The sequence below is a fragment of the Callorhinus ursinus genome, unplaced genomic scaffold, assembly GCF_003265705.2.
Source record: "Callorhinus ursinus isolate GAN/ISIS: 27379988/994484 unplaced genomic scaffold, GSC_fseal_2.0 scaffold5, whole genome shotgun sequence".
NCBI lineage: Eukaryota > Metazoa > Chordata > Mammalia > Carnivora > Otariidae > Callorhinus > Callorhinus ursinus.
The window spans coordinates 44,530,864-44,543,150 of record NW_027397067.1 but is presented as its reverse complement, the minus strand read 5'-3'; the positions used below and the strand labels follow the sequence as shown (position 1 = coordinate 44,543,150).

Below are 12,287 nucleotides of genomic sequence, written 5' to 3'. Positions count from 1 at the left end.
TCATGATCCTGGAGTCCCAGGATCGAGTCCCGCATCGGGCTCCCCGCTCAGCGGGGGAGTCGGCTTCTCCCTCTGACCCTCCCCCCTCTCATGTGCTCTTTCTCGCTCTCTCAAATAAATAAATAAATAAAAATCTTTAAAAAAAAAAAAAAAAAAAAGCAAAACACAGCCCTGCCCAGGCGCCTGGGTGGCTCAGTCGTTGGGTGTCTGCCTTCAGCTCAGGTCACGATCCCAGGGTGCTGGGATCTAGCCCCACATCGGGCTCACTGCTCGGCGGGAGGCCTGCTTCTGTTCCCTCTCTCACTGTGTCTCTCTCTGTCAAAATAAATAAATAAGATCTTAAAAAAAAAAAATGTTGTTCAACAAAAGTCATTAAAAAAAAAAAAAAGCAGCCCTGCCCAGATTACAGTGAGTCATCAGAAAGCTCAGGATAGACCTGTGTTTATCAGTCCCTAGATTCAGTGTCCTCTCTCCCTGGGTGGCAAAAATGGTAGGCCCCAGGATGTGTAGGTTTTGGTCATCTTGCAGACAGGGCCTCAATTCACAGGATACCTTGTTTCCAAGTCTCTCTGGTGCTCTCAGGGGTGGCCTGAGAATGCAACCTCAGCATTCTCCCCATTGCTGTGGCTGGTGTGAGAATTTACTGCCCATGGATATAAAGCCAGCGCTGTGCCCAAGTTCATGTCCACAAAGCCAGTGAGAGCCAGAACCAGGTCTCCCACTCAAGGGCAGTCTGGCTCCAGAGCCTGAACTCGTCCTAGTTTTACAATAAAGTTTCCTGCTTTGATCACACAGAAAGACTGCCTCTCTCCTCCGATCCACAGATCCAGCAGCGTTTTTCAGCTCTGCTTGAAGCACAGAGCCTCAGTCCTTCTTGCCTCCGAAATCCTCTCTTTAGCTGTACCACGGCCTCCCCTTCCCTACCTACCCCTTCATCCGCATTTTTCAAACTGTGGGTCATGTCCCCTTAGCAGGTTACAACTAAGAGAGAATCTGGACTAGTTCTTTGCTGCTGTCGTTATTGTTTCAATGACATAGAAAAATCAATCGAAAATATCTTTCCTTTCCTGGCTTCTTGCCCGTGGCCCAACCCCATCTCCCCCGAGTAGCCAGGAAACTCCTACTCATCTGTCAAGTGTGTGTAGCACACAGTGGTCAAGATGTAGGCTCTGAGCCAGAATGCCTGGGCTTACATCTCAACGCTACCACAGTGCTGTGTGACCTTGGACAAGTCATTGAACCTCTCTGGGTCTCAATTTCCTCTTCTGTAAAATGAGAGTTGTAAGAGCACTTACTTCACAGATTTATTGTGTGAATAAAATAAGTTAATGTATGCTAATAGCTCAAGCCAGCACATTAGTATTATGATATTAATATCATTATTATTATATTATAATAATAATATTATATATTATATATTGATATGGTAAATGGTAATGATTATTATCATCTCCTTTCTAAAGCCCTCCTGGAGCCCCTAGAGAGACCCAGGTGTTCTCTGATCAGAGGTCCCTCAGTGCCAGGTGACTTTCCAAAGTGCACGTTTTGGATAGCTTCCATCCCATTTCTCTGTGATGAGAGCATCTTCCCACCAGCCTGAAACCCTCGGGCCTGGCACCTGGAGGGTAAGAGCTTGGGCCAGAGAGCCTGCACTCTGAATCTCCAACCCTGCTATTTGAAGTTGCTTATACTTTCTATGCCTCAGTTTCCACTTCCATAAAATGGGAATAATAACAGCACCTGCCTCATAAGCCTGTTACAAGTATTAAATGAAAGGGCAAATGGAAAGTGCCTAGCCCAGGACAAAATTAGCTGTTATTCTCAGAGTGTAGTTCAACTGATGTTTAAGGAACAAATGAAACTTCCAAAACCTCACAGATGCCTGGAACTTGGAAGACGCTCATTGCTGACGTCTGATAATTGGAGTGCAGATCAAAACTGAGGCCATCTGCCTCGCCTGCTGGTCCTCCGTGTAGCTGACTGCAATCACACACAACACGGTGCACACTGAATAGAGCTCTACAGTTGATAAAGCCCGCTCACACCTCTAGTCTGGAGGTAAAATCCCCATTTTACAGATTTGCAAAGTACCGTACAGCCGGCAGGGGGCGACGCTGAGATTCGAGGCTCCTTCCCGCCACCCACAATCCTACAAAGTCTCCCGGTCAAATTCTGAGACGAATGCCAACCTCAGAGCTGATTTACCTAGCGTGGCTGGGTGGAAGGCATCAGAAAATGGTTTACCTTAAAAGAGAAATTTAGAACCCCCGACGTGCGGAGGAGTGAAGTGAGCCAGAACTTTGGAAGCAGAACCCACGGACGCCTGGCTGTTTGTTCTCGGGCAATTCACTTGAGCAGTTTATGAAGGTGCAAAGAGGCAGGGAGGCTGTTGTGTTGCCTGCCCCAGATATTCATGAGGATCCAATACAAGAACAGAAGGGAAAGTGTTTTACGAATATTAGTTATTGCATTCTTTACCGCACGGTTGATAAAGAGGCACCGGGGCCTCCTCAACCTTTTAAGACGGTTGGCGGGTCTGCAGACACCCGCGATGTGGTGGGAGCGGAGCTGGCCTCCTGCGGGGCGGGTGGGCAGGGGGATTCAGCTCTCAGGCCACACAAACCAACGAATGGCATAATACTGGTATTTTCTTAGAGCTTCGGGATGACAACAAAGTGTGGAGAGGAGGATCGAAAATGCCTTTTAATGTTGCTGCCTGACCATAAAGCACACAGGGAAGGTTCTTCTTCAGACAAGCCCACAGTCCTGCCTTTCCATTTGCCGATCAATCCAGAGAGCTTCTGAAAGAACGCCTCCATTGACATTTTCCGAGACAAAGGAATAAACCCATCCAAACGGATACGGAACCAGTTTCTATTTTAATATTTCCAGGAAAAGGGGAACATAAATTCTGCAGAAGTCGTTTAAAGTCATAAACCTTAACATGTTTGCAGAGCGTTCTACTGGCTGAAGTCAACCAGGTGACCCGTGGCCACAGGACTGCCCTTCTGCGCGCCCAGCCTAATGGCACTTTTGAAAATTCTCCAAGTGACACTGCAGAGAAAAAAGTTCTTTTGCCTTCAGGGCATTGGTTTTATTTATTCATTTATCTATCTAAGTAAATCTTTTGATTTAGGAATCAAGAAACAATGGAGTCTCTGCTTTTTGATGTTAGTTCTCAAGGAATTTTTTTTTTTTAAGACACAGCAAAACACAGTTTTTCCTCTCTGAGGCTTTGGTCAGGGGAGCGGGGGTCCTTAGGCTGTGTCAGAGTCTGAGAACAGGGTCCGAGTCCTCAGAGCCCCCAGAGGGCCAGGGTCCTGCTCCAGGGGAGCTGGAGATAAGTCTAGTCCCTAAGCTCATTCTCCACAGATACTCCTGGGGAACACTAGTCCTTTCAAAATAGACATTTCCTTTTGCTTTCCCATCAAAGAAGCATGGCAGTTGGAGGGGAAAGGGAAAAATGGAAGTGGGCAAGGCAGGACTGGACAGTTTACCAGGCCAGGAGGCACGTTTCCAGTTTCCAGGGACTACCAAGGAGACTGGGTGTGCCGCCTGGGCCCCTGCCCTCCTGGAGGAGGAAAGGACAGGAAGCCAGGGGTAGAAGCAGGCAACTGGGAGGAGGGCAAGTTGGCCCACAGGGAAAAGCTGAGGCAGGAGCTCCGGACGCAGGTCACTGAGAGCCGTCCAGCAAGGAAGGAGAGCAAAGCCTTGTGGAGAGTAGGGTTGGAAAGCAAGAGAGGGCGGAAGAGCCTGCAGCAGAAGCGGCTCAAGGACGTGGGGAGGCATCCCCCTTGCAGAAGGAGGGGACCGCAGCTCCGTCCTCCCTGTGCACCGGGCCGCTCCGAGGAGAAAACCTGCACCACTCCTACCACCATGGGGGCAACGCTGCTTGGTATTCAACCCCATCCAAGGAGACATTATGGTATTTTGTTTTTGCCCTCCGGTTCCCATCTCTACTCCAACTGGTGAACTCTAACTTAGGGAATGCCAGGGCAGTCCAATGTGCTGGAGAAAAACTTCGCCTATCTACTTGTACTCATTCAGCAGCTTGGGTTTAAAGGTCCCTTCCCCCAGGGAATTCTCCCCGAGCACCCCGGCCGCGGTTAGGTCCTGGCCTGAGTTCTTCCTCCATGCCACCGTTACAATGACACTTACTTACTTACCTATGTCATTATATCCTACTATCTGTCTCCTTGGCCAGCGTGCAACCCCAAGAGAATGCTGTGTCTCTCCCGGCCTTCGCCAAACACCTTTGCCAGGGCAGTACCTGGGACGAGGTAGCACAAAATCTACCCTGGAAGATGAAAGAAGAAATCCTAATGATTCCCCCTGAAAGAGCCACAGAAAAGCAGGACTTACTGCACAACTTGTTCTGGAAGACGGATGTCAGTGACTCCATCTGGCTGAAGTTGGCCACTAGGAAGACGTGGTCCTCATGGGGCTCACTCCCGATGGCCTTCAGTGTGTTGAGGTCCACCTGGCCCACGCCGATGGCAAAGATCAGGATGCCGGTGTCCCGTGCCTTTGCAGCCACCTCGGCCACGGAGTCCTGTGGCCTCCCGTCGGTCACGATCATTATGACCCGCAGCACATTCTCCCTCAGGGGCCGGGCCCCCTCTGCTTCTGAGAATGCAATGTTCAGGGCATACTGGATGGCCAGCCCCGTCATGGTGCCTGTGGACAAGTGCCTCATCCTCTTGACGGCGCGCTCCACTTCAGACCTCCTTTTGAAGGTCTTGAGGGAGAACTCGTTCTTGACGGTGCTGCCATACTGCAGCAGGCCCACCCGGGTGACGTCAGGGCCAATGTCCAAGAACTGCAAGATGTCCACAATGAACTCCTTGACCTTGGCATAGTCATGGGTGTTGACGCTGCGGGAGCTGTCGATGATGAAGACCAGGTCCGCCCGCTTATTCTCACAGGAGCTCTCTGGGGAAAGAGGAGAGGTCAAACTCATGAGAGGAGCGCTAAGGGCCAGAGCAGGCTGGCCGTTACTGGAAATCCCAGGGCTGGGGAATCACCTTTCAGAACTCCAATCTGCCCTGGTTTTTCTTCCCCGCTCGGGGAAACTGTAAGGGTATATAAGACGCATGACTGGGTGATCGTGAGTATTGGCTACAAACAGATACTATTTATTTTTGCAAGATAAACGAACACTTCAGTTCCTAGAAAGTCATCCACACAGTTTTTACGTGGGGCAAACACCTGATCAGGGTCAACACAATTTGATTATTTACTGCATGCCACATAAGCTTCGCTGGATACTGCAGGGACTACACAACAAGCCAATGACCAATGTCAAGGAGCTTACAATCTACCTTGGGAACTTAACTAATGGAACAAGCGAAAGAAGAATTATGTGAAGCAGTGTGGTGCTGACACCAGTTGTTCAGAGAACAGGGATGTCAGTGGGCTGGGGCCAAATGGACAAGACATGAACTAGTTTTATGCAATTGTTTGGATCGAGAGAAGGAAACACATGGAGAGAGACACATGAGCAGAAGCCTAAGATGGCAGAAATGGAATAAAGGATGAACGAACTGCTCGGAGGTGCGGCTAGGAATGGAGCTGGAGGTAACGTGAAGCCAGCCATGAAGGGCCTGAGAAGTGTGTGCCTAATGCCACAGGCGATGGGCATAATACATTAGCATCACATTATGTCCCTTAGCTGGCCTGTAGGGAGGTGACATAGTAAGTCAATTGAGGGTGATGCAGACCATTGCTGCACTAATCTGGCTGAGAGGGGGACGCGACCTCAACTGGGGTGGCGGCGGCATAGTGGAACTGGAAAAGGGACTGACCAAGAAACATGTCAACCAAAGATACTGTTAAATGGGAAAAAGGCAAACGTTACGTCTCTCCCCTACCCCCACCATACTTATTCCTTCAGAGCCCCCAAGCAAGAAGGCTAGAAGGGGTTTGAGTCTGTGGACGAAACTCATCACATGCTGGGAAGAGGTTGATAGGGGATGAGCTGAGAGGCCTCCTGCCTCAGAGGGTGGAGGCTGGGCCTCCCTACTGGAATTTCTCCGATGTTCTGAGCTACTGCCTCCAGCCAGGGGCGCGGGGGAGTCCCTCCTCCCCTTCCCAGACTCTGTAGCTAAGTCCAGATTTGATAGGGATTAGAAAAGAGATCCCAAATGCTTTCCCTAAATTCCAATCACCACAGCTGCAAGAAAGAGAGAGAAAGCCAACTATGAAACAGTGGATCCAGTCATCAAAATGAAAAGTGGGAAAGGCCCATGAAGTCATCCTGTCCAGGCCGGCTTGCCAGGTTGTGACTCGCCCCAAGCAACTGCACACACACCTCGTCCACTGTGCCCTCATAAGTCTTCCGATTTGGGGGCAAGGAAGCACCCCCAAACAACAGCATCCTGGCAGGAGACCAACCTTGTGCTGCACCTACGTCTAACACTGGGACTGTGTGAGTTCAAAGTGAGTTTCTCAAACCAGAGGCCCCAGAAACTACCTTCGAGGACTCTGGGAGAAAGATCAATATAAAACCTGACATTTATGGGGTGTTTTCAAATCCTTTTTCCAGAGCACATTCATCACTATGGTCTCATTTGATTTTCAGGACAAGCTCTTAAGAGGAAAGTAGGGTGTCATACCCATTGGATACATGAGAAAATGGAGGCACCGAATATTGGAAAATCTCTTCTAATGCAGGAAAAAACCTATATGGAGCCACACCAACACCCACCACATTAGGCGGTAGTGAGAATTCAGGGGGAAGAGGGTGGCCTTGGGGCCCGGGTGTGAGAACCCTCTTGTCTGCCCACACTGCCCCCCACTTCTCTCCAGCCGGGCCCAGGCTCAGGGGAGAAGCCTGCTGTTCCTGGCCGTGTAGTCTGTGTTGCCCACAGACACCTGCCCTATGAGGCAAGTGGCTGAAATCCAGCCTAGCCCTGAGCCCCCAGGGCTGCGCCCACCCTGAGAAGCACCTAGAAGGGGTGCCTCTTCTAATATTCGCAAAGGTGCCTATGGTCTAGCATACAGCCCTTGGTCGGAGCCATGGATGACAGACCCATAGGTCCCAGGGCCCAGCCTGGCCCCTCTCCAGGAGCTACCCACACCCCACCACTGATGTGTGAGCTTACTGCAGGGAGAATGTGGCCCAGTGACCTCCGCCTGCTGAGGGGAACTGAAACCGGGCTCAGACAGAGGGAGATAGGAAGGAAAGGCTGCTTGGAAGGGGGAGAGGAGACAGCAGACTGGCCCCCTGAGAGCTCTTCCTCTGGAGAAGTTTGGAAGCAGGAGGTCCTCTGGGGTTGGGATTCTTGCTGTGGGTCTTAGTCACGGTATCAAGATCCCATCGAGCATCACAGTCCATTTAAAGGGAAGCCTGGAGATTCCATGGGGAATGATGTGCTAAACTGGATTAGTTCCCATCAAAACAAGTATATAATTTCCACAATGCCTGGGCATTTACAAAAACACCACAAAGTTTTAAAACGTTGGAGGTTCCAAGGGACCTGTGACTGTGAGTGGAAAGCGAGGCCTTGAAGCCCAAGTGACAGAGTTTTCTTCAAGACAACCTCTCAGATCCCTTACGGGCTCAGAACCACAGTCTTGCAGCTTGTCCCCGAGAGGACCAGTTCAGTGGTTCTCAAACTGGAGGTGCCTCCCAATCCCTTGGAGAAGCATTAAAAACTAAGATCGGTGAGCCACACTTCCAGAGCTTCTGACCCTGTAGATCTAGGGTGGCACCAGAAAAGTCTGCATTTCTAGCCAGTTCCCAGGTGAAGTCAATGCCGCGGGTCCGGAGACCACACTTTGAGAACCACTAGTTTAGGTACCAGAGAGATCTCTGGAGAAAAGACGTTCTGGCGAGTCTGGACTTCACCACCTCACTGTGAGTTCCCCGAAGTTTGAAACTGGTCTCATTCATCTTCCCAACCACGTAGTTGGGGACAGAGTCAGTCTTGAGTCAACACTTGTGGAGTTAAAAGAATGCTGGGTGGTGGGGCAAGGCTTCAGGTGGAAGGGATTGAACCAGAGCAGTCCGTTCAAGCAGGTGGATGAAAACCACAAAGTCAAAAAGTTCTAGAGCAGGTGTGGTGCCTGCCAATAGAGTCACAGATTCTAGACCCCAATCTAGAAGTATAGCCACTTTGGAACTTTGGTTCACAGACTCATTGACTAACAAACTGTTAGAGCGGGAGGGGTCTAAATAAAGTCCAAGTCACTCACCTTACAGAAGGGGAAACTGAGGCTCAGAGACATGACAGCTCATTAGGGTCAGACCTGGGACTATACTGATGGCTCTCCCCCATCTCATGGTGGGCGCGTTGGAAAATTCTCAATACAGGTGGCCTGACAACATGAGCTCTATAGATGCTTGGGAAGAGCCCCACAGCTTTTCCACATGGGGACTGCTAAGAGATGTTTCCAGAAAATGGACTGTCCTCTGTGTGTGTTCCTTTCACAAACTGGTTCTGATAAACAGCCTCCCTGTCTCCCTAGCCTGGGAGAAGAGCACACAATCTTCCTTCTGGCCCCTCATGACAGACTTTCAATAGCACGGGATGAGGGTCTGTGGGCACATCATAAAATGTCATCCCTTGAGCCACAAAGTGACAGTCTGGACCTTGTCAACTGCACTCCAGTACTGTCAGCTTGCCTTCAAAGCCCACAAGTTGGGCAAACAAGTGTCTCTTACCGTTGAACCTGAGCCAGGACAGTTTTAAGTGACATTCCCACTCCAGCAGGATTCCAGTGTGCAACCCTAGAATGATTTCCTCTGCTCAGGGTTGCAGACTTGTCACTAATCAGCCTCCTTGCTCTGGGTAAATTCAATCATGGCCGTGGAATTGTACAGCAAATATTTGGTGCCATCTGCCTGGGAAGATCAAAGCATGCTTGGAGAAGGAAAGTATGTGAATATCTACAACAAGGGTAAAATGATTTCATGCAGAGACTCAAAAGGGGCTCCGAAATGCTTAGTGAAGTGACATATAGTCCTATGACCTCAGTGTAAGTCCAGCCTCTGCCACTTTTCGCCCATGTGGTCTTGAGCCTCTCCTTGACCTCTCTGACCCTCAGGCTCTTCTTCTGTGAAATGGTGATAATAATACCTCCCAGGGATGTTGTGAAACTCAAAAGAATATAATAATAATTTATAGCTACTCTTTATTGAGCACTTAATATTACTGGGCCTGGTTCTGAATACTTTCCAGGTGTTGGCTTATTTATTCTTTACACCCACCCTAGCGAGTAGGTACTGTTACTATTCCCATTTTACAGCTGAGGACAGTGAGCCTAGAAAGGCTAAACAACTAGCTCAGGGTCTCATACTTAGGAAGTAGGGGAGTCAGGATCTGACCCCACCTTGTCTGGCTCTGTAGTCCATGCTCTTAACTGCCAAGCAATACTCAGGAAGGATTTTGTCCTTTAGACCCTCAGCATACCCAAGATGCCCCGGGACCGCACCTGCTTTCTAGGGTCAGTTCTTTCCTTCCCTGGAATCCCAGCCTGAAAGCTGTGGCTCCAAGTTGCCTGCCTCCTGCCAAGTACTTCTGCCTGCTACATGCCTATTTGCATTTTTAAAAATGTAATAGAATGATAAAACAGATGCTTGCCTCCCTGAATAGCAGCAGCTCCATACACCAGGTTGCTAGACATTCCCATTCTCACTCACCCGACAAGTGCTTGTTGAGAGGCCAGTAGGAGCAAGGCCCCAGGGGAAACTGCAGGATGGGGCAGGTGTGAGGGAGAGCCGAGGGAGATTGCATCCCAGAGGCATTTGGTGTCTGTGAACTGAAGTATATGGGCTGGTCAAAGACAGACAGCCAGAGAGAAAGAGACTACCGAGTAGAAGGGCACCGCAGTCCGACCCAGGGTTGTGCTCAGTGTGGCCTCAGAGGTGCCCACAGAGGCCTGACATGTGGCCCCTAGGGCCGCTTCGTGTGGCTCTGTTGACACGTGCCTCCAGAGTGTGACTAGTTGTTAGGACTTATAGGTGATTTCATGGACATTTCAGAGGCAAGTTAGCCTATTTTTTCATATTTGCCCCCAATGTGACTTAACCGGAAACTCCCCTGACTGGGGCATGTGCTCCTCGGCCCAGGCTGGAAAGACCACGGTCCATCCCTCCCTCTCCAATTCCCTTATTAGTCAGTCACCAGCTGCGGCAGAACCTCCAGCCAGACATGCGGCAGTGCTGCTGATGAGCTATGGCCTTCTTTGAATCCATTACGCTCTACTCACATCTTCCTAAAGAACCTCTGGGGAATACCCTGAAAACTTGATTACCTTCTATTAGGGAAACACCCTGGACTACTTCATGGCATCTAAAACATACCTTGGCCTCATTAGCAAATCATTCCCCACTTGGTAAGATTTTCCAAACACGTTTCCAAATTCTGGGGCACTTATGATTCTCTATACACCATTACATACGATGCGGGGAGCAATGGCTAATAAGCTGAACAACAGAGTCAGGGGCAGAAAGGATTTCTGAGTGCAGGAATAATGAGTCAAAGCTAACAAGATGAAACCTAATTGCTATAAATGTCAAGCCCTGTGCACAAGGCTCAAAAACCCAAGTGTATAAGCCATAGGAAAAGAACATCTGGATTGACAACCACTCATGTGATAAAATCTCAAGGCAGGACGGCAGATCCCAAGCTTTGCACGTTGTCGCCCAGGCTTCCAGTGCTGGCACCTGTGAGACCCCCTAATCAATCCCAGGCTCAGAATCAAAGTTCAGCCACAGCACAGCTCCTAACACAGTACCCTGAGTTCCCTCCACCTGGTGCCTCCACTAGGGAGTGAAACCAGTTTGCCAACCTGACACTTTGCAATCAGGCCCATTGAGATCCCCCGCCCCATCTTAATGCCCCAACCATCTCATCAATGGCCTTCCTCACCTGAGAGCATAGAGAGACTCTCCTGACCAATGGAACTCACCCTTCCTCTCTTTACAGCAGAAATTTCCTATTCATGAATATTTTGGTGAGCTTCATTGATCAGAGTCACCGTAGCTGAATGTGGCAGCTGTAAGTTCTCAGGATGCTGTTTCAGCAGAGCAATTTCTTCCAAAGCCACCACCCTAAGCTTCACTGACAGCAAGGTCAATGACGTTCATGGGAGAATGAACTAATGAACACTTTAGCCCAGCACTCCCTGCCCTCTATACCCTGTACCCCAGTGATATCAAATGGTCTGTAGTTCCCTACATCCTCTCTGGGCTGCCTCTTCAGCTTAAGACTCAACCCTGTGGTCACCTATTTTTTTGAAAACCCTTCTTAGATGCCCAGCCCTCCAACACTGGCCAAAATCAGGCCTTCCTCTGAGCCTCCTGGTACCTGCCCCATTTACCTCTATCTGCGCGTGTTCTTCCCGGCATCTCATGCATGGAGCTACCCAACCACAAGTGGCATCTTCTATGAATCCCTGGTACCCACATAGTGTCAGGCGTGATGCCCCATCATCTCTTTGATGTGCACCTATGACTGGGAGGGGTGGGAAGGCAGGGAAGAGAGAAGGTGCAGATCCCCCTCCATGAGCTGGGAGAGCTGGTCAGTGGAGATATAATACAGAAACACCACAGCAGTATCCTCAATGTCCTCATGACATCAGAGACAAATCGGGTGTGTATTTAAAATGCTAAGCCCCAGGGCGCCTGGGTGGCTCAGATGGTTAAGCGACTGCCTTCGGCTCAGGTCATGATCCCGGAGTCTTGGGATCGAGTCCCGCATCGGGCTCCCTGCTCCTTGGGAGCCTGCTTCTCCCTCTGCCTCTCTCTCTCTCTCTCTCTCTCTCTCTCTCTCTCTCATGAATAAATAAATAAAATCTTTAAAAAAAAATAAAATAAAATAAAATGCTAAGCCCCAGGCAGCACCCTTGACCCAGTGAATATGAATCTCTGGGGCTTGTGCCCAGTAATCTGCACTTGTAATTCCTTCAGGTGATTCTTGGACACAACGCATCTGAGAACTCTATCCCAAGGGGCATGTGAGCCAGGGAGACCCTGGCCCCAGATCCAAGAGTCCAGAGGAGAAGACAGTATCAGGGGACCCCTTCCTAAGACCAGGAGAGACCTTATAAATATAGCGACCATACATCCTGGGTTTTCTCACGTGTTCTGATCCACATTCTGTGCCAATGTCGGATCATGTTCATGTCAGATATGTCCTGCCTTTCAATTAGGCTCAGAAAATAAATAAGGCAGGCACCATTGTTACCCCCAATTCTGAGGCTTAGGGTTTGAATAACCAGACTACCGGTATGGGACAAATGGGTGGTGGCGGAATGCAGATTTCAGACCCACGCCAGTCTGA

The 12,287-nt window shown here is 49.7% G+C and overlaps 1 protein-coding gene across 3 annotated transcripts in view; it reads right to left on the bottom strand.

The window, feature by feature from the left end:
• MATN2 (matrilin 2) overlaps positions 1 to 12,287 on the bottom strand; it is a 129,942-nt gene that overhangs the window by 85,883 nt on the left and 31,772 nt on the right. For all 3 annotated transcript variants that reach the window (XM_025870890.2, XM_073893007.1, XM_025870889.2), the window contains exon 3: positions 4,363 to 4,932. In XM_025870890.2, coding sequence (XP_025726675.1) covers positions 4,363 to 4,932 — 570 coding nt within the window. The remainder of the gene's footprint in view (positions 1 to 4,362; positions 4,933 to 12,287) is intronic.